Source organism: Augochlora pura, chromosome 9 (assembly GCF_028453695.1).
Source record: "Augochlora pura isolate Apur16 chromosome 9, APUR_v2.2.1, whole genome shotgun sequence".
NCBI classification, from domain to species: domain Eukaryota; kingdom Metazoa; phylum Arthropoda; class Insecta; order Hymenoptera; family Halictidae; genus Augochlora; species Augochlora pura.
The window spans coordinates 11,601,678-11,622,006 of NC_135780.1; the positions used below are offsets into that span (position 1 = coordinate 11,601,678).

Below are 20,329 nucleotides of genomic sequence, written 5' to 3' on the forward strand. Positions count from 1 at the left end.
TGAGTCTAAGTAACCAGGGGGACAGGTATTTGGTTTCACAGATATCTGGATCAGGATTAATCCCGATTGAAGAAAATACGCTCCGGGAGCAGAGAATCTCTTTGCTGTCCGATGGAGACTGGGGCGCGCAGGGACAATGGTCCCGCGACTAGCGGTGCGAGATCGGTGTCGAAACGATAATTGAATTAGTCCGGGCTGTGTAGCGGCGAGACGAGGAGCGGACGGTAGCGCGACCGAGTTCGGCGCTTCTCGCTCTCGGTCGTTCGAAATCACTCTGCTAGAGTTTCTCTTGAGCGCCGTTCTCTTCTCCGGTTCCGAGCGTACTACTCTCCCAGCCTCGCTGGTTCTCCTCCTCCTGCTCCGGCCGGCGTCTCCTCTCGCGTCCACTCTGTCCTCTCGGACTCTAGTTTCTCCGTGTGTATCTCGGTGCCTCCACCACCATCGCGCATCGACCACCGCCGCCACCGCAATCGCCGCCACCACCGCCAGGCTCGACCGCTCCGACCGCTTCGACCGTTACGACCGCTTGGACACGACCATCTCCGCCGTACCCACCACTCTCGGACGCTGCGTCTCGGCTCGCCTTTCCCCGCGGTGCCCCCGGCGGCTCCACCGACGGGACGGGAACCTCGTTACTCTGGCGGGGCACGGTGGTGGAAGTCCGCAACGGAACTTTGGTGCAGCTGCGACGAGCAGCTGACGCGGAATCCTCGGTTAGTCGGTGTTCGGACTCGAGTCGCGAACTAACGCGGCCCGATTTCGTGCTCGTCGCGAGATACCGCGCGCGCGGTCGACGCGTACCTGAGAGGAACATCGCAAACTCTCCGTGCGTGCGAGCACACGTCTGGTTGTCTCTCTGTCGCACCGCACGCGTTGTGCCTTGGTCCTTGGAGTGTTACATTCGGTGATAACGCGACACGTACGTTTAGGAATCGGAGATCGATCGTCGTCCACGCGGTGATCGAGTCCGCGCGACGAGATCCAGACCAGAGGATTCAGAGGCGTGCGCGTTCGGACGCGTCTCGGGACCTGTGCAAGGAGAGCGGGAAACGCTCGTCAAATGAACGGACCAGCCTCGGACGGTCGCGGGCAAGAGAAAGCAGCCTCGTCGACGCGTCGACGCCGAGTGTCGAGGATCCGCGACGACCCGTCGTCCGTACAGTGGTCGTCGGCCGCGCGAACTCGCCCCGGCGGTGCTCGAGCGAGCGCGTTCTCGCTCGCGCGAGCGGCGCGCGACTCTCGTAGCCGCCATCGTCCTCGTCGCCGCACCCGCAACTAGTTTTCCTCGGCCAGGAGCCGAAGCGTTAGCGTCTCTGGTGAGTGGAAAACCGAACGGAAGCCAGTCGATTGAACGATCGAGGATCGAGGAGCGAACGATCGAGGATCCGTGGCGGTGCGGACCCGTCTGACAGCGGAGCACGAACAGACAGATGTCGCGAGCGGCGCGGGATCGAGCCGAGCCGAGCCGAGCCGTCGCGCTCTCGACGCTGAAACGTTCTCCGTCTCGTTCGCTCGCCTCAGCTCGCCCACGTCGCCTCGTAAAGTAGGCGTCCGTGTAAATACGTGCGCGTACGCTTAAGCTACGTTTTCACGTGACGTTCCGAGACCCAGAGACTTTTAGCCTCGGCAATTATTTTTGCTTTTGTTCGCGCAAGACGATCCACGTCCGAAAATTGCGGCTTCCGTCGGCGACGATGCTTCCCGACGTCGCGTTGCCATCGCGCCCGCAATCGCCGAATGTTTACGCTCCGGTTTTTTAATCATTCGTGGGTCACCCCGTGGAATACGGCGGTTGTGCTCCTGGAAACAGTCGTGTTTTCTCGCATCGGTGAAACTTGTCGCTCCTAACGCTAATTACGCTGGTCTCCTTCCTCCTCGTCGCTGCTGGCCACCATTAACCCCTTGACAGCTCGGTAAGGATCGACAGCTAAAACGAGCGCGTGTAAAGTCATCGCGGATACTGTTTCTTAGTCGTTGTATAACGTCAAACGTATTTTGCGCATCGGATACTGATACCTCGTTCAAGCCCGACGTTGCGGGGGTGGTTTTACCTTCTCCCTCGTTGCAATGTATCTTCGTCATCCTCCTTCCCATGGTATCAACGTATCACTTCAGAATCGTCTACGATAATAATAACAGTGTTAATTATACCTTTGCTAAACGTAGAGTCTTTCAAATTCCGTGCATAAACAATCGTGTAGGATAAGTATCGATGTTCATTTAACCCTCAAACATTCCATCTAGCTGATGACTTTCTCGCGATCGAGGCTGTCTGACTAGCCTGAAGCCGTCTGTTATTACAGCGTTCCTAAATCTATTGAATTGAAATGAAGTTACTAAACAGACGCCGACGCAGAGCGTCAGCAAATCTTTAAAATAGAAGAACAAAGTGAGAACTTGAACACAGAGTTGCTGTTTTTGCAAAAACTGCGACGACAAAAACGTCGTAGCGACCTTAGCGTTAATGTCACGTGAAAACGTACCTTTATGGGCTCGCATACCGACGCACACACGCGGCTAGGCAGCGCGCAAGCCCTTCTCGCTCCACGCACCTGTTCCGTTGTTGTCGTTCCGCCGCAGCGCGCGGAGTGCTTGCACGCGACAGCCCGTACCCGTGCCACTTGCCTCCAGTTGCTCGCCGAGAGACGGTCCGGCTCGACGGAACATCGTCTCCTGGTCTCTACGTCGTAGATTCTTTTTCTCTCGGGAATCATCCTCGCGGATCTCGAGGAACGCGATATCGCTCGCGAATCGGACTCTCTCTTTCCCTCCTTCTCTATCTCTCTCTCCATCTATCTATCTATCTATCTATCTACCTATTTATCTATCTATCTATGTATCTCTTTCTCTCTCATACTCACATACACACACACTCCGCGCGCTTTGAAGCAAGATCGCTCGCGAGTGCTCCGGTAAACTCGCCGGTGCTCTCGGCTCGAGCACGCGAGGTCGCAGCCTTCCCTCTCCCTCTCTCCCTTTCTCCGTTGACGCGTCTCTTTGTCTTTCGACTTCCTCGGCTTCCCACCTCGCCGTTCTCTCGTACTCTCGCTTCTTCTCGCGGTCTCTCTCCCTCTCCGTCGGCGTTTCCCTTTCTCTCTGAGAGCGCGTGCCGCGCGTCGATTCCGCCGAACCGCGCGAAAAAGCTGAAGAGGACCGCGCGCGCCGATAACGGACTCCGAATATTAGCCGAGACGAGGTAATCGCGAGCAACGCACATAATGCTCAAACGTAATTAACAGATTAGAAGGAGTCTGCTATTCTTTATCTTCATCGAAACCTTTGATTAAGAGCTGCAATACCTGTTCCGTGCGGTACAGAGATAGGAGATATTCCATTCATTTTTGCAGCGTCTAGATACAGAGATTGGGTGAACCTTTTTCTGAAAGACACGCCAGAGTTAATAGACAACATTTCATACATTTGCAAATGGATATAATATACGTTGCAAATATATGTCAATCCCATACCTCGCCGAGGGCGGCCCAAAGAGGCGTACGCATCGCGTTCTTGTTGGAGGAGCAGGTTCGAAGGCGCCGCGCCGTCTTGCGCCCGCGCGACACCGAAATCTCTCTGGACGAGCGAGTTGGGCTCTCATCTCTCCTTGTTCCTCTTCTTGATCCATCGGCCGCATTCTTCTAAGGCCGCGAACGACTATATCCACTATCCGAGCCGGTCGAAATCGTAGATAAACGAAACTCGTCTTGTCCATTAGGCCATAGAAGCTGAAGGAGGAGGTTTCGATCGCGATCGTCTTAGGTGCCGAGAGAGGAAGATGACCGGACCAGGGTCGAGATCGATCGGGGACTGAGTGGAAAATTTCGCTGGACTTTCTAGGCTCGGTGCGCTCGTAGGATTGGCCTTATTCGCGTCCGTCCGACCGTAGGAGAGATTCGATCCGCGAGTCGCGGATTCTATGCAAATCCTTGCGCGCTTAGCGCTCGGCTCGGCTCAGCTCGGCACGGCTAAGCGCCCCCGGAGCCACGGTGCTCGGCACCGTCGAGAGAATCCTTGAGCGCTGAAAATCTCGGCGCCTAGGCCTCGAACTGAGTCGAGTTGACTGAGTCGAGTCGAGCCGAATCGAGCCGAGTCGCTTACCGTGACGGAGCAACACGAGAACGAGAGAGCGAGAAACAATGGCCGAGGGAAAATTCCGTGAATCGCGGTCGAGAGCGCGAGAGCTCGGATCGATCGCGCTCGAACGATTGCGAAACCGAACGCCTATCGATCGTGCGCGCCGTTCCGAGCCTCGCCCGCCGATTTCCTTATCCTCCGACTATATTCTCGATCTCCGTTCCCGCGGATCTACGGCGGGCCGATGGAAAACGCTCCTAAAACAGGCTACCGAAGGGCTCCAGTGTAGTCGCTTTTCTCGGAAGCGATACGCAGCGAGACACCGGCCGTTATGGCTTTTTCGAAGAAAGATTCCGCGGGCCGCGCGTCACTAGTTAAAATATACAGCGATCCGGCGCAAACACGCGTCCAAGACGGAAGGTTACTACGGCGGACGTGATCGCATCAGCAACGAGTCGCCTCTTCGTTCCGGTTTCCCAACTGTAGACATAGATTGCTTCCGTTCCGGGCCGATAAGGTGCACTGTGAAATAAATTCGTTCGTTTCTTATTTACCTATGGGAAAGAACCCCTTCGTACGCGGACGGGATAATCGAATATTCAAGCATATAGGAACGTTCCAGGTGGTTGTGCTTACCGTACAAAGAACCCTCGCCGTCAGTGCTTCTGTTACGAGGAGTACGCCAAGCCTGTCGAGTAGATTTGTTCATTTATTATTTATCGAGATATGCTTGCATGGGAACAAAAATTAAGATAGGTATAGGATCGTTTGGTTTTATCGGGCTTAATGTTAAAAGTATCCACCAACTTTCCTATCGAGAAAGATCCTAGCAGGTACACCTTCATTTTCCGTTTCCAGAGAATCGTCGTTGGCGAGAACGAAGGACGAAAGGGTTGCATCCACCGCAGAAGAGGATGGAGTCGAGGACGCCGTTGGCCCTAGCTCTAACCCTGGCCTTGCTGTCGTCGCTCGCAAGATGCAACGCCTCTGAAAGCATAATAGGTGAGTTTCGGCCGGGTATACGATCCTCCCACCATCGATTCGGCAGCGGGTCGATTTGGCCCGATTCAGACCGATCGCGTTCTCCGCTTGCGAACGCGTCACGCTCCATTTGCGAGTTTTCAATGCTCTATTCTTAGTCTATCTCCATTATCTCCGGATATTTTTGCGTCGAGTCGAGTAGAGCCGGGTCGGGTCGGCTACAGGCGAGTAGAATCGGGTCGGGTCTAGATGCTCACAACGACTCGCAATCGGATTGATCCGAGATAGTTGACGGTCGGCGCGCGGATCCGTCCGTTGCCGGTTCCGGGTCGCGGGATTCGCGAGGGAAAAAGAGGCCTCGCGATTCCAGCACGACGCGAAACCGATCAAAGAGGCGCGCGAAAGAGAGAAAGAGAAAAGAAGGCGAAGAAAAAGGCCGTGTACACCAACGCCGCGTCCTTTCTCGCACGCATTCCTGCGCACTTCGACCGATCCACCGAGATTCTCGCAGCGCTTTCGATCTCGATCGCAGCCTCGAAACGCGTCGGCGACGAGTCGCGGAAACCAAAGAGACAGGTGCGCTGCTCCCGGGAAACGCGACGCGCTCACGGATTTTTCTTCCTTCGTTCCATCTTCTTTCACCCGGATTATTACGTTCGTTTATCGAATCATTACTCGACATTTAACGAGATCAACGCAAACAAGCTCGTTCTTTTATCAGGAATTCATTTCGCTGGAATAATACAGCCGCATCAGCACAATTCTCGCGCAGCCACGGTCTACGATTCCACATAATCGATTGCAAAATGTAAAAAAATAACATTGATCTACTTCAAGGAAAAACAGATGAAAAAAGAGGCTGAGTGTGCGTGTTTCCTACGAGCCTGACGCAATTATTTTCTCGAATCAGATACCGTTGACTTCGGATATTTGGGACACATTCAGACTAGCATCATTCTAACGTCTAATCAAGCGAAGGGGGCGACACTATCCAAATAGATTCTGTTCTTTCTCGTCTCAAAGAAACGGTTATCTCAAATAAGCGTTATCTACTGTACTATACAAATACAAAGAAAGCGTAACGAACGAACCCGGTAGCCGAGAGAATCTCCTGGTAGATTCTTCAGTTAATTTAGTGCTAAGTATCGGTAACCTGCGGATTACGAGAGAACAGGAGGGTCCAGCATAGGTTTCGATCATTTCTATTGACCACCCTGACACCAACACCTCATTGCCGCCGCGTCGAGCTCTCAGCTCGCTAGAGCTCGTACTACGCTCGCCGGTTCACGTGGAACGCGAAGGTCGGCTGTCTGAAACGGTCGACGTCGTTGCGGATCGCGGTGCCAAGGTATGGCGTGGATTATCTCTTGGAGAAATCGATATCGTGCGACCGCGAAGCGCGCCGCGCCGTATCGCGCCGATCCGTTTCCACGACGGACCGCCGCGCCGGATTCAATTCGCTCCTCAGTGATTAGCGTCGCGGATTTGCTTGCAGGGAGCCGGGAGACGTGCGACGTCGAGGGAGAAGATTTCACCGTCGACAAGATCCCGAACACCAAGTGTTTCAACTGCATATGCAAGGTAACAATCGATCGCGAGATCCATCCTTTGCCCATTTCTCGCGCGTGTTTTCGCGTCGCGCATTATGCTATCTGTAGACCTATCGGTTGCAAAAATGCTTTCGAGACTTCGATGGCAGCTTGAACTGTCGGCGAACCGGCAATTATCAGCGCGTTTGGTTCGTTGACTCTCGCCGATGCTCGCGACGAGAATCTCGCTTGCTCGGGTCGCAAGAGCTTGGACTCTCAATTATCCGATAACATGGAAATTTCCGAATCGCAAGTGTAAGACATTTTCGCTATTTCGTACGAGTTCGCTACAGAAAACCACGCGGGGGATCCGTGTCGCGACGTTCGCCGTTCAACAGAGGAACGGAAAGGACCGCTTGTTCACCGGTTGCGGTCGTGCGCGTCGTAATCTTTGTTATTTTCGAAAGCCGCGACCTTCTCTCGCGCTCACTGCGCGACTACCCGACGTGACCCGCGTTCAATTGCCGCTTTACGCAATTCGGCCGCGAGATAAATCCCAAGGGTTTAATTATAGGTCGCGATAACGCGAGACCGCGAGAAGCAATTGTGCACCGGGAATCTAAACGATATAGACGCCCTGATAGCGTCTCCGGCGAAAACCGACTCGGCCGTCTGCGGGCAACGAAATTCTCGCACATCGGATCTTTCCGGAGCTCGGGAAACTTTCTATTTGTCTTCTCTGTGTCTCAGAACGGTTTCGTCGAGTGCAGAAAACAGCACGAGTGCCCCAGCATCGAGGGCTGCTACACGCTCCTGGAGCCGAGGGAGGACGAGTGTTGCCACAGGTGCAAAGGTATGGACAGACCGATGAGAATTATCACGTGAGACCCTCGTTGATCCGTTCGACGAAAACACGGTGACTCAGACGTCAGATCTTGTTCCCGAGAAAACTGTAACGAGACATCATTTTCACTTAATCTGTTCTATAGAAGAACAAATGGTTTTCTATTTGGCTTTTTGCAATCGCTTGTGAAAATGTTGATCTTGCGCAAACATACTCGAAAGCAATTGTAAGAAACAGAATCTGGATACATGTTCTCTGACCGTTTTCGAGTGGTATATATTTCACCCTGTTTGCTACTATTCCAGTACGGTCAGGACTTTCTGAGAAGCATCGAAATCTAACCAACTAATGGTTTCCCGGAGAACGGTGATGTTCACGTATAGTGCCATAGGGTCAAGGTTGGCAGTTCGCACTAAACCTCGAGATAAGGAAAGTCGTAAATTAAACTATAAAAATTCATAGCTATTCAAGCTCGGTGATACTTTCTCTAAATCTACAATTTGTCGGCAAATGATCCCATTGGTTCGCTTCGACTCCAAAGTGTTAAAGTGCAAGTCTCCTGCTTGCGTGTCCAATCGAACCACGTGTGGTCATCTAGTCCGGCTTCCGGCGTCGGATTTGAGCGCGGCCGCGCTTTCACTGGGCTCCAAATACTTACGACCGTCTCTTGAACAAATATCTCCTCCTCTCGCAGGAATTCCTATCATTCCCGTCATCCCGAATCGCTCCAATTGCCTTCAAGCGAACGATCGCGCGTGAACGAGGGTCACGAGCGCGCGAGCTCTTCGCGAAAACGAACAACACGGAGGAGTTTCGGCTGAGAGGAATGCCCGAGGCGCGCGAGCATTGTTCTCGCGGCACAAAGCCGCTTCTGTTCGCCGATACGGCCGATAAACCCGAGGAACTTCGGCATCGCCGCGTCCTCCGAGCATGTTTACACCGGCCTGTCGTCGACCGACGGACCGACAGATGCGCTCTCGACCGTGCCGCGACCGCGGCCGCGGCCTCCTTATCTCCGGTTCTATTAATTGGGCGACGCTCTGACGCAAAACATGCGTTCCAGTTCGCGCGACCCGCTACTGGACTATTCCTCGTCGAAAAAACCCTCCAGTCAGACCATCTACCTAGCTCTGTACGATTGCGACTATAGAAGTGCAAGTTTGGGATACATATCGAAGCACTACTTGTTCAGCCAGTTTCCATGCTCTTCAGATCCATCGGCAACCAGTCTTTCCGATTTCTAGATTCTGGAATTAACAAACATCTCAGCTACCGGTTCAATTTCGATTCTGGATTATATAGGAAAATTAAAAAAAAAAAACAGAATTTATACTAGAACAAACCCCGGTTATCTGGTCGACCGCCGAGAATCTTCCTACTCCGGTGCTCTCGCAATCTGGAGCGTCCTCGGTACTTTTCCGCATCACTCGCTCGCTCTTTAGCAACTCCCGAGCGAATTCCAGAATCAATTTAGCCCGTCGTAATATCCGATCCTGTTGTGGATACAGGATGCTTGAGGAACGGTGTGTACCATGAGTCCGAGACCGAATGGACGGAAGGGAACGACCCGTGTCGAGTGTTCACCTGCAAGGCGGGCGTCGTCACTGAATCTCGGTTACATTGCTACACACCCTGCTCGAAGCCGATACCAGCCCCCTCGGGCCAATGCTGTCCTGTTTGCGCCGGTAAGCGTAACAAGATTGACATAATTGTCCTTACCACACGCGTCCACAGTGTTTTCTTTACTTTAGTTTGATCGTTTGGTTGTCTACAGGATGCCACGTGAACGGACAGGTAGTAACCGCGGACAGGTCCGTAACGACCACCGAGGATCCGTGCGTTACTTGCAGGTGCAATGCGGGTCGGCTGATCTGTGCGAAACGTGCCTGTCCGGTGCTGCACTGTCCAGCCTCGAGGATCGTTCGCGACCCAGGCGAGTGCTGTCCTCGGTGCAAAGGTAGGCAGCTTCTCCCGACCTGCAAGAAATTCGTTAAGAGCACAGGAATTCTTTTAACGCTTGAACAGGTAGTGGAAGATACATGTCGCCACCAAAAGGCGCGTGCATGCTCGGTACCAACATCTACAATACCGGTAAGCAGTTCTTCGCAGACCAGTGCACACGATGCAGTTGCTCGAACTCGGCGGTAACTTGCGTCAGAGAGACGTGTCCGGTTCACGACTGTCCCAGCGAGCACCAGATCGCACTGCCGGGTCGCTGCTGTCCACAGTGTCCCGAAATCGAGGAGGTTCGACCATCGTGCACCTACGCTGGCAAAACCTACGGGGCGAGTATTTGCAAAGTAACTTGCCGGTGACGTAGAAACCGTTTTCTCACCAAGCTCTGGTTCAAATGTACCTGTTTGCCCTAGGCAGGATGGCGAGACTTGGAAGCTTGACTCGTGCAAAGCTTGTGCCTGCACACAGGGCAAGGTGAGGTGCGTGATGCCGATGTGTCCGCTGTTGAACTTACCCTGTCCGCCGAACTCGAGGCTGGAACATCCGGAGGGCCAGTGCTGTCCACGCTGCGTCGAAAGTAATCATCTCTCGTTCGATCGATAGTAGCTAACGCGGAATCCACCTCTAGGCTCTCCGGATCTTGATACGCCAACGATGCTGTTTCCTGTTTTTGCGCAGGCGACGGCGTGTGCACTGTTTTCGGGGATCCGCACTACCGCACGTTCGACGGCAAGTTTTACAGTTTCAAGGGCGCCTGTAAGTACCAACTGGCTAGTGACTGCGCCGGTCACACGTTCAGCGTCCGAGTGACCAACGACGCGAGGTCAACAAGGTTCTCCGCGTGGACCAAGACGATTGCTATCAAGGTAGACGTTGCTTAAAACCTACGAAGATTAAAGCTTTCTGAAATAGGCGTGTTCGTTCGATCATAAAGCTAAGCCACTTAATTAACTCGTGATCCTTAGGTCGGCGATCTGAAGGTGAATCTCGGGCAGAAGATGCGCGTTAAGGTGAATGGGAAGAAGGTGGAGGTGCCGTATCGAGTGGCTAACCGGCTGGAGGTGAATCGAACGGCAGACAGTATAGTGGTAGCCACACAGATCGGGATCAAGGTCTTGTGGGACGGTATTAGCTTCTTAGAGGTGGCGGCGCCTACATCGTATAGAGGCCGGCTGTGCGGTTTGTGCGGCAACTTCAATTCCCTGCCAAAGGACGACTTCGAGAACCGAAAGGGCCGGGTGATGCAGGATCCTCAGCAATTCGGTCAATCATGGGCGGTTGGAGCCAAGAAGAGCTGCGTGCGACCGCGTCCGGCTGCCAATTTAGATCGCGACAGACGTTGCAGAGGCCGGAAGGATCACCGGTGAGCCTCCTTAATGGAACACACAGGTCTTTAAATACAGTATAATCGCTGAATGTCTGGTCGCAGGTTGTGCAACCGACTGAGATCGCAGATCTTCGACGCCTGCCACAAGAAAGTGAACCCGACCATGTACTACAAGGCCTGCTTGCAAGACATGTGCGAGTGTCCCGGGGAGAACTGCTACTGCGAGTCGTTCACCGCGTACGCGCACGAGTGCAAGAGACTGGGCATTCAGTTACCACACTGGCGAAAGTCGACCAGGTGTCGTACCGGCTGGGACCAGGCGGCCGCGGGTTCCTCATTAATCGGCCCCCGATTCCCATAAGAGTTTTGCATCGAATTCGCATCGATTCGCGTCGTGTGGTCGCCGTTCACCGCCTCCGCAGTCTCCAACGCGCATCCTCTCGGCTTTAATCATCGGGGACGGTAAACCCGTACCATCCGTGAGTCGAAGCGCGAGATGTTCGCTCGACGAGAGTGTCCGTTCTACTAGTCACCCCTTCCCCTGGAGAGATCGAGATCTCGGACAGAGATCAACGACGACCGTCGATCGTCGACCGCCCACGGGAACGGGAATTATCGCGGAAACGCGACCCGCGACCCTCTTCGACGCCCAAACGGTTCCGGAGCACCGTGCAGTATTTCGGCCGATGAGCAGGCTCGCGGCATAGCATCTACCTATCGATCCTCCGTTTCGTCCCCTTCTAGACTTAAGAGAAGCGTCCCTCAGCGTCCTCGTACAGGGTATTCCGTGTGTATTCCGAGTAAGCGAACCCGAACTGGTCCATCGGAACCTCGAACCACGCTTTCCGGTCCGCGATCATCAACCTATGGAATAAAATCACCTTTTATCAATGCCAATAGAAACACAACGATGCAGGGTCACATCTTATACTTTCGTAAATGAGATTCTGCAGCAGCGGCTACAATCTTCATATCAATGGAAGGAAACTTACGTACAACGAAAATTGCATTCCGTTTTAAACTGTGGTAGAGTCCTTCTCGTATGGCGTTTACCACAATCGTTTTTACTCATTTCTGTATTTAAAATATTTTATTGCATCTGTGTCGTTAAAAGAGAGAGACTAGCAGAATTTGGGACTATCGTTTTACTACTTTTTGACGAATGGACAAATTTCAATATGGCAGATGTGGACCGTAAAGCGTTACCCTCAATAAACCGTTTCGCCGATCACGTGTACATAGACGCACCGCGTCCCTTTTCTACGATCACTTTTCACCTTTCTTCGCTTCGCTTTCCACCCTCTTCTTCCTCTTTCGAGTCTCATCCTTGACCTTCCTCTCCTTGTCTTTTTCACTTCCGACGTTTCCCGGAATTATCTTATCTGTTTTCCTCGTAGAGTACAGAGCGCGAGGATGGACGCACACAGGCCTCGCATCCATGTGTGTTGGATACTCTGTGTGTGCACCGTGTCGATGTAACCGGCAACATTTCGTGGAGGTAACCACAAATATACTGGATAGTCCAAAGCTTTAGCCAATTTTTAACGACTATACATATAGTGTAGAAATACTCTGGTACGGAACGAAACACGAGTAAAATAAACGACGTATATATTCGTAAGAACAATTTTCGTTTTCTTGTACCGTCGAGACCCTTGAAACCATCGACTGCTTACCTGTCACTATTTCTAATTGCTGTCACATTTTCCCATTAAATTTTTGACACATACGAGTTCTTCTGATCAAATGGATCAAAACATCGTTCCGAAGCACCCAGTCACTGAAAGAACCAGCTTGTTGACTTATGTTTACGCGCGAAATACAAACTGATTCTAAATTTGAGGTGAGAGACGACATCTACGTCTCAACGGATGCAGTGTAACTCCAGTTTTGATCGGTAAAGTAGTGGGAACAATAAGTTGACGCCATCTCATGGATGAAGAAGATACTAAATTAGCTAATGGCTTGAGTATTTTGCCGTAGATGGCACTGCGATGTTCAAGCAAATTTAATATGTATTAATTTAGAAGCTTACAAAATATTAATTACAAAATTAATACAAATAAAAAAATCGATAAATAATAAACCAGAGCTTTTACACCATAGTTTTTCTGGTTTTTACGATTCCTTGTGTATGTACACACTGGCATAAACACTATATGACACATGATGTGTGTCCACGTGTACCGAGTACATCTGCGGTAAAAGTAAAATACCTTCCCGAAAGGTGCATTTTACTCATACTTAATCATTAAACATTTTCAGTTACCGTAGCAATCACTGAGTGTTTTTCGACAAATTCTCAACGCTACCAAAATCAGCAACCTATACTCATTTAAATAGCATACAGTGTTGGAAAGACAATATGGCCGCGGACAAGATTAGTCAGTTTTTTGGTATGAAAGATAACTTTTTCATCGGTAATTATCAAGAATGCATCAAGGAAGCGCAAAAAATAGAGGTTTGCGATACCCTTATTATTTGTTTGAACATTCTTGCCCTTGCCTACACTTCTTGTATTGTATGGTTATTGCACATGACATGTACTACCTGTCAGCCAACTATCTGTCACTTCAGAAGCAACTGGTTTCTTTAACAGCATTATTTTTTATTGCAGCCGTCTACGCCAGAAATGGCAATAGAACGAGACGGGTATCTCTATCGTGCATATATAGCACAAAGAAAATTCCGGGTTGTGCTGGATGAAATCAACAGTTCATCACCAGCATTACTTCAACCTCTAAAAACATTAGCCGATTACTTTGCCAACCCGGATCGTAGAGAAGCTATACTCACGCAACTGCAAGAATCAATGAGTCACATTGATTACTCTAATTACAACTTTCTAATTGTTGCTGCCACCATCTATTATCATGAGAATAATCTTGACGCGTCCCTTTTGGCACTGAAGGACACAGAACATTTAGAATGCATGTCATTAAAGTTAGCAATTTATTTGAAAATGAACAGAGTGGACCTTGCTAAAGAGGTATTGAAATCTATGCAAACGATAGATGAAGATTCCACTGTGACTCAATTGGCCCAAGCATGGTTAAACATTACCATTGGTGGAGACAAGTTACACGAAGCCTACTATATACTACAAGTACATATAAAAATGTTTTTGTAAATATATCTTTCCTGGACAACGTTTTTTATTAATGTATTCTATTGTTGCAGGAAATGACAGATAAATATTCTCGCACAAATATGATGTTGAATGGACAAGCTACCTGTTTCATTGGACAAGGCAAATATGAAGAAGCAGAATCAGTCTTACAAGATTCTCTTGAAAAGGATAGTAACAATCCGGTTACTCTGCTCAATATGGTTGTCCTCTCTCATCATTTAGGAAAGCAACCAGAAGTTGCCAATCGTTATCTGAGCCAGTTAAAGGAGTCTCATGCAGACCATCCATTTATCAAAGAATATACGCAAAAGACTACGGAATTCCAAAGGCTAGTGAAGCAATATTCTGTGGCTACTTAAAAACGCGAAATTACCGGACTACTTTATGGAATTCCTTAGTATTCATATATTTTTATTCAGCCGATTGAATTAAAAAAGAGAAACATTGTTAAAAGGCATACAGTATGTTTGCAACAATTGTAAAAGAAATTAAAATGATTACAGAAACATTTGATATTTTATTTCACGATGATGTTTGCGTTTCCCGTGAAGAGATTTGAATTGTGAAACGATAGGCGAATGTTCTCGCGGTTGATTTGATAAGTCCAGATTTGATCTCGCGTCTCGCCATCTGACGTCGTGTTCCGCAAGCACCTAGTGTCAAGCCAAGGAACGTCTATTACGTCGAGGAATTCGAAAATTTAAACAGACAAGTCTCGTAGTTGCTCCGGATGCGTTAAAAGTGTCAAGAGCCTCGCAGAAATCCCAAGGACGTGTGTCCGTCGCGAAAATAGTAGACTCGTCAGCAAGGATAGCGAGACACTTGGTGATCCATCTGATTCCGGCGGGAGATACGACTGCAGCTAGCAACAATTCGAAAGATCTTCCTCTTGGTAATAAGCGTGGAAGCGACACACGAAATCTATAGTAACTATTTTGGCAAATAACTACACGAGAGATCAAACCTATACGGATCCTTACAACATGGCGACACGAAATTGGTAGACGATCACACAACGTAACCATGCTCGAGGCTGTGATGAATTCTGTAATAATTCTTGCCGCGTCGTTGATCTACTCTGAATTTTCTGTGATTTCTCAACCGCCTCGCTCTGTTCCGCCAGAATTCCGATTTTTTTCAAGTTATTTACGAACAGTGTCTTGAACGTTAATCGTTCGGCAGGTAGATTTTTTTTCCTACACGCACTACCCTTCGAATATAACCGAACATCGTGTCCCACGTATGTTTACGATACCGATTCCACCGTGTGAGTAATAAAGTTTGAAATAATTTTCTAATTATACAGCATTACGATATTGGTTTCACGTAACCTTACACATACACACGTACACACACGGATTTCTATGGTACACATAACTCATGTTTTTTTCTGTTTTGTGAAATTAGTGGTCGGTCTCAGAATATGTTATATTTTATTGTTGCAGGAACTTATTGTGAAAATTATTAAACTAGTGGTCGTGCAGAGACCTTGGAGAATAGAAAGTTTTAACATTGGCCTTGAACGAAAGCACTGTCTACTATTTGGGATTATATGGCAATAAGCAAGATACAGTCAGAAAAACGAGCCTATGTATATTCAAAGTAATTTATAGTTACGAAGGAATGAGATGCATTGTGAAAGAAACTACAGGGTTCATATTTAGTTTTCCAAGAATATTATCAATTTATATATTATTTATTTAGTAGTTAGCAAGACATATACGTATATATATTTAATAATTTATTTTATATATTATTGCTCATTGAAAACAAAAAAAAAAGAAAGAGATATATCATCTGCATCGAAAAAAGTGTAGAAAGAACAAAGAGATTTATGTACACGATTAATTTTGTTTCGTGCCTTTTGACATATTGTAAATGAATGAAACTAACATTTGATATTTAACTGATTTCCCTGTATGTAGTGTGATAGCTACACTGTCAAAGATACAAAGTTTTTCCATAGATTTAAGTAGCACATTTGATAATTATTCTGTACATTCACTTTGACTATGTATCACACTATGTATCCACCACAAATAATGGTGCAGATAATGGGTGGCCAACAGGCAAATGGACAGTGTCCACCAGTTCAAACACATGCAATGCATATTCATGGTACAAATGTGTTCCATCAAGCTGAGTACGCAAAGTATCGACCAGATGCTTGTGCACAAAATAGACATCAGTTGGTGCAGGTACGATTTTGTATATAAGGATGATAGATATATCAGTGATGTTTAATTATTTTTTTGGAGTACAAGCAGTATTCTTGCAGACAGGATCTTACCCGTTGGAATTATTGCAACTGATGGGTGTTGAAATACCTTCTTTGCGACGTATAGAATATGTGCAGTCGAATACTGGCACACCTTTAGGAAACTGGCAGAGACGTGTGAACGCTTCAAACAATTCACCTATTATACCGTCTCCTCATGTTGCTTTTAGACCAACTAACAATGGTTTGGTAAAGAAATCAAATTGGTATAGTAAACCTGGTAAAAGAACATCGTTCAGAGAAACATTCGGGAACAACGAAAAATATGGTAGCGATAGTGGCTTTAGCTCACGTTCACCTACACCAAATAAACATCAAATTGACAATAGTCTAACAGAAAGCTCAGATGAACGAGATTCTGTAGTTTCTTCTGTTGAACAAAACATGAAGTAAGTATGTTATATTTGGAAAGAAAATAGTAAGTGATTTTACGAAAATAACTCCAGTATCATAAATTAGGAGGCCTCTTCTTTTTATAGAAAATCGCAGAAGCCTCATTTGAATAATACTACGAATAATAGAGTAATGCAGTACAACGTTAATTCAAATGCTTCTACTCATCAATTTTATCAAAATCAGAGACACGTTAATGTTTATCCTACTACAATGTCAACGCCTAGGTCGCAAGTACAGAATTATCAAAATAAAAGGAGATACCACTCAGGTACATTTATATCCACACAACTGTTCGATCCGTTTGTATTTGTCTAATTAACAATTGTACTTCTAGGGAGGAACAGTCCACCTCCTCAAAGACTACAACGAAGCAAAAAGTATATAGGATTAATATCGCCAAATTATAATACGGTTCCTAGGTTTGGTATTGCTCCAGATCGATTCCTTGCCAGATCACACTTGGTCGAAGTAACTCAGACGCCCGACGACCTGCTTAACGGATCCATTTGGGATAATCTTTCCAAAGATATTTGGTCAAAATTTATGTTGAATCAGCAAACTGAAACTGTTTATAGAAACAAAATGATGCTGTGGAGATACCTCTATATTTATATTAAAGTAATATCAATACTATTTCACTGTATTACTATCACTTAATGCTATCAATCTGTTAACATTGAAATGTTTTGTGTTTAGACTGCATTTCCAAAGTATGGTTTATTTTTGGTTGGATCTACGATGAATGGATTTGGATCAGATAATAGTGATGTTGACATGTGCCTTTTAGTGAGGCATACAGAGATGGATCAAAGAATTGAAGCTATTGGTCACTTGGAGCAGATACTGAAATGTTTAAAGAGATGCGGTATGTCGATTTGAGTGATGCAATTATCACTGTACGTTTTATCTAAATAAAACAGTGTATTTTGTGCCGACAGTTTTTATAGAACAATTGGAACTTATACAAGCAAAAGTACCAATCCTGAAGTTCCACGATTCAATACAAAATTTAGAAGTGGATTTAAACTGCAACAACTCCGTCGGCATTCGTAACACTCACTTGCTCTACTGTTACTCTCGAAGTAAGCTGACTATACGTAGTAAAATTTCTAATTAAATGAAAACAAATCAGTCGCAGTAATCAAAATATTATCACAGTTGACTGGAGAGTGAGACCACTGGTTCTCGTTGTCAAACTTTGGGCTCAGTCCCAGGATATTAATGACGCGAAGAACATGACCATATCAAGTTATTCCTTGGTTCTTATGGTTATACATTTTCTACAATGTAAGTAAAAAATTTCTCATTTTGCTGAACTATGTGAAATTCAGTATATATCTAAAACGATACGTTTGTTCCAGGCGGTGTTAGTCCTTCAGTGTTACCTTGTTTGCACTCCCTTTATGAAGGTAAATTTACACCGCACACAGATATCCATTGCATTGATATGCAAGAAGAAATAGACATTCCAACTGCCGTTCTGCGACCTAAGAATCGACAGTCGTTAGGGGAACTTTTGGTTGAATTTTTTCGATATTACGTTACATTCGAGTAAGTAGAAACGTGCCAATCTTATTTTTGTATTACAGTACTGAATTAATGAAATTTTTGTAGCTTCAATCAGTACGCGATATCGGTACGGTTGGCTAACAAGATTCTCATAGAGGAATGTCGAAGAGCTAGGTCCTACAAAAATGATCCACACCAATGGAAGTATTTGTGCATCGAAGGTAATTTGACTTGCAACCAACTAGAGACTATTTTTTTTAACTTGAAGATTCATAAGATTCGCTCATACATCTGCAGAGCCATTTGACCTAACCAATACTGCAAGATCGGTGTACGACCCAGACGTGTTTGCAAGGATTAAACGCGTGTTCGATATCACGTACCAAAACTTGAAGGAGCACCACGACCTGGCCAGAATATTTGTTAAGATGGATACTACTGCTTCCTATATTGTTACGTAACTGTCGTTTACAGGCTAGTACAGACATTTTTCTTAGTTAGGGTAATTTTCTATAGGGGAGCAGTTTATTTTTGCCATGGGCCTCGATCAACATAATCATGGGGCAACAAAACTGATATCCTTGCCACACCGAGATATCGAGTACACAGAATGTGGTAATTCTCTACGCTTACCTCGAGCTAACACGCTCGTATCTTGTGATAATAACTTGCGCTTGCGTGCAATGGCTCACCTATTGCGTTCCCATCGTCGAATTTTTCTTTCGTTTCGTTTCCGTTCGAATTAATTTTCTTTTTTCAATGTGCAATGCCACTTACATTACGCGTTTATATACACGAAGCGAAAAGAAATATATCGATCGCAATTATTATTTACATATTTAAAAAAGATCACTCAATGAATTTTTTTTTAAATAATATGTGCAATAGTGTCGAGAAAGACCTTGAATTCAATCGAAGGTTTGACAACGTTCTTCTCGTATGAACATTATTTTTTCTTGAATTTTGATTCCGATGTGTCCTTCATGATAAAATTTCATTTTTTTTTGTCAAATACATATATAAGAACATGGTGCCTTACGATTATCAAAATATTAAATTCAATCGTTAAATACACATAGCTTCACGCTGGATACGATGAAACTATTTAAGTTTTTCATGGACATTACTTAAAGCGAAAAAAAAAATGAATATTGTTAGCTTGATACATCAGGAGGAAGATTTAAAATGAAATATTCAAGAACGACACGTCAATGAATTTTCGTCTAAACCAGAGATATTCATATACACAAAAAAAAGATACTTAGCCTTGATCAAAAACTCATAATCGTAAATTTATATTTAAAAAGTAATGGAAAAAAAACTTAAAAAGAGAAAAAAGACAAAAAATTATTGTTCGAAGAAAATAATAAGAGAAAATTTAAAAAAAAATGGATAAATATAGATCGACAACATCGAACTTCTCTTCAATCCACGTATCTTATTTAATTGTTAAAAAAAAATCAAATCTACTAAATGAATATAATATGTATTACGTACATTTCATTATGATCAACTTTTGATCAAATACACTACGTGCCAAAGAAAGGAATTAATTTCGTCTTTCGTAGATGAAGAGATACTTCATAATTTGAATATTCTACTCATTGCGTATTTTCTTTTTAAAAAAGAGGCACGCCAATCAAGTATGCATTTTGGAATTTCAAGATAGACTGAAAAGAGTACTCTACCATAGAAGTAATTAAAAATTTCAGCATTATCTCTTCGTAACTCGTTATGTAGTAACCGAAGTTCCTATTTTCAATGTAAACGTGAACACTGTCTTTTGATTCCGTTTCTAGTCTGTTGTTCACTTAAAATATAATGTAACTCGTTGAATGATACTTAGAAAACAGAAGGCTGTGTTGACAGTATAAAAAATTATCAACTGAGATATTCCATTGCTGGGTCTGTGCGAACAAATCCTTAATGAAACTTGATTTTTCGAACAGAAATCGATGGCTCGTTAATGATTATTTTCCGAAATTTTTTTGACTTTAAGATTTTTGAGACTCATTCCTTCCGATAATTGTTATCTTTTGGCGGGCCCAGTAAGTTTTTCTAATCAATAATTTACTTATTTTTGTACGAAATGTAAAAGATTTAACTGACAGAGAGAAATACCTTGTTATATTCCCCCAATCGTCAATTCTACGCACACCTAACGCCAAAGTTTAAAGTAACAGTATATCAGACTTTTGTAATTTTCATTTTGCTGTTAAATAAAAGAAATATTTATATACGTTTAATGCCTTGACCCTTAAATCTACCACATTTTCCATTAGACGATGCGATATATCCTTCGGTTGAA

At 46.0% G+C, this 20,329-nt stretch overlaps 3 protein-coding genes across 13 annotated transcripts; all 3 read left to right on the forward strand.

Moving 5' to 3' along the window:
- The first annotated feature begins 692 nt into the window (after positions 1 to 692).
- On the forward strand, positions 693 to 12,329 carry Cv-2 (crosveinless 2-secreting protein). Of its 4 annotated transcripts, none has more exons than XM_078189968.1 (11): positions 693 to 713; positions 4,930 to 5,073; positions 6,548 to 6,633; positions 7,332 to 7,434; positions 8,934 to 9,110; positions 9,200 to 9,382; positions 9,451 to 9,710; positions 9,799 to 9,958; positions 10,060 to 10,247; positions 10,347 to 10,744; positions 10,811 to 12,329. In XM_078189968.1, the coding sequence occupies exons 2-11, from the start codon at positions 4,986 to 4,988 to the stop codon at positions 11,067 to 11,069; spliced, it is 1,902 nt and encodes a 633-aa protein (XP_078046094.1). In that variant the 5' UTR covers positions 693 to 713; positions 4,930 to 4,985; the 3' UTR covers positions 11,070 to 12,329. The 4 variants fall into 4 exon arrangements, with proteins under 4 accessions (XP_078046094.1, XP_078046092.1, XP_078046093.1 ...); XM_078189966.1 differs by lacking the exon at positions 693 to 713 and adding an exon at positions 723 to 1,316; XM_078189967.1 differs by lacking the exon at positions 693 to 713 and adding an exon at positions 1,384 to 1,913.
- Positions 12,330 to 12,846: 517 nt separating this feature from the next.
- Positions 12,847 to 14,346, forward strand: Epsiloncop (coatomer subunit epsilon). Of its 2 annotated transcripts, none has more exons than XM_078190122.1 (4): positions 12,847 to 12,915; positions 12,974 to 13,169; positions 13,326 to 13,814; positions 13,889 to 14,346. In XM_078190122.1, exons 2-4 carry the CDS (start codon positions 13,074 to 13,076, stop codon positions 14,195 to 14,197), a joined length of 894 nt encoding a protein of 297 aa, XP_078046248.1. In that variant the 5' UTR covers positions 12,847 to 12,915; positions 12,974 to 13,073; the 3' UTR covers positions 14,198 to 14,346. The 2 variants fall into 2 exon arrangements, with proteins under 2 accessions (XP_078046248.1, XP_078046249.1); XM_078190123.1 differs by having other exon boundaries at positions 12,891 to 12,909.
- Positions 14,347 to 14,484: 138 nt separating this feature from the next.
- On the forward strand, positions 14,485 to 20,260 carry LOC144475205 (poly(A) RNA polymerase gld-2 homolog A). Of its 7 annotated transcripts, XM_078190853.1 has the most exons (12): positions 14,791 to 15,020; positions 15,145 to 15,205; positions 15,284 to 16,036; positions 16,117 to 16,505; positions 16,596 to 16,780; positions 16,847 to 17,130; positions 17,209 to 17,377; positions 17,451 to 17,594; positions 17,671 to 17,799; positions 17,874 to 18,063; positions 18,127 to 18,242; positions 18,319 to 20,260. In XM_078190853.1, exons 3-12 carry the CDS (start codon positions 15,851 to 15,853, stop codon positions 18,480 to 18,482), a joined length of 1,956 nt encoding a protein of 651 aa, XP_078046979.1. In that variant the 5' UTR covers positions 14,791 to 15,020; positions 15,145 to 15,205; positions 15,284 to 15,850; the 3' UTR covers positions 18,483 to 20,260. The 7 variants fall into 7 exon arrangements, with proteins under 7 accessions (XP_078046980.1, XP_078046976.1, XP_078046979.1 ...); XM_078190854.1 differs by lacking the exons at positions 14,791 to 15,020; positions 15,145 to 15,205 and adding an exon at positions 14,485 to 14,764; XM_078190850.1 differs by lacking the exons at positions 14,791 to 15,020; positions 15,145 to 15,205 and adding an exon at positions 14,485 to 14,730.
- Positions 20,261 to 20,329: the final 69 nt, after the last annotated feature.

Bases quoted from the DNA above. Each gene is read 5' to 3' on its own strand.
- Cv-2 (XM_078189965.1), top strand. From the start codon at position 4,806: ATGGGAACAAAAATTAAGATAG. The intron at 7,435-8,933 runs GTATGGACAGAC...TTGTGGATACAG, and splicing joins GTGTTGCCACAGGTGCAAAG to GATGCTTGAGGAACGGTGTG. The intron at 10,248-10,346 runs GTAGACGTTGCT...CGTGATCCTTAG, and splicing joins CCAAGACGATTGCTATCAAG to GTCGGCGATCTGAAGGTGAA.
- Epsiloncop (XM_078190122.1), top strand. From the start codon at position 13,074: ATGGCCGCGGACAAGATTAGTCAGTTTTTTGGTATGAAAGATAACTTT. The intron at 13,170-13,325 runs GTTTGCGATACC...TTTTTATTGCAG, and splicing joins AGGAAGCGCAAAAAATAGAG to CCGTCTACGCCAGAAATGGC. The intron at 13,815-13,888 runs GTACATATAAAA...CTATTGTTGCAG, and splicing joins AAGCCTACTATATACTACAA to GAAATGACAGATAAATATTC.
- LOC144475205 (XM_078190854.1), top strand. From the start codon at position 15,851: ATGTATCACACTATGTATCCACCACAAATAATGGTGCAGATAATGGGT. The intron at 17,131-17,208 runs GTAATATCAATA...TTTTGTGTTTAG, and splicing joins ACCTCTATATTTATATTAAA to ACTGCATTTCCAAAGTATGG. The intron at 17,800-17,873 runs GTAAGTAAAAAA...CGTTTGTTCCAG, and splicing joins GGTTATACATTTTCTACAAT to GCGGTGTTAGTCCTTCAGTG.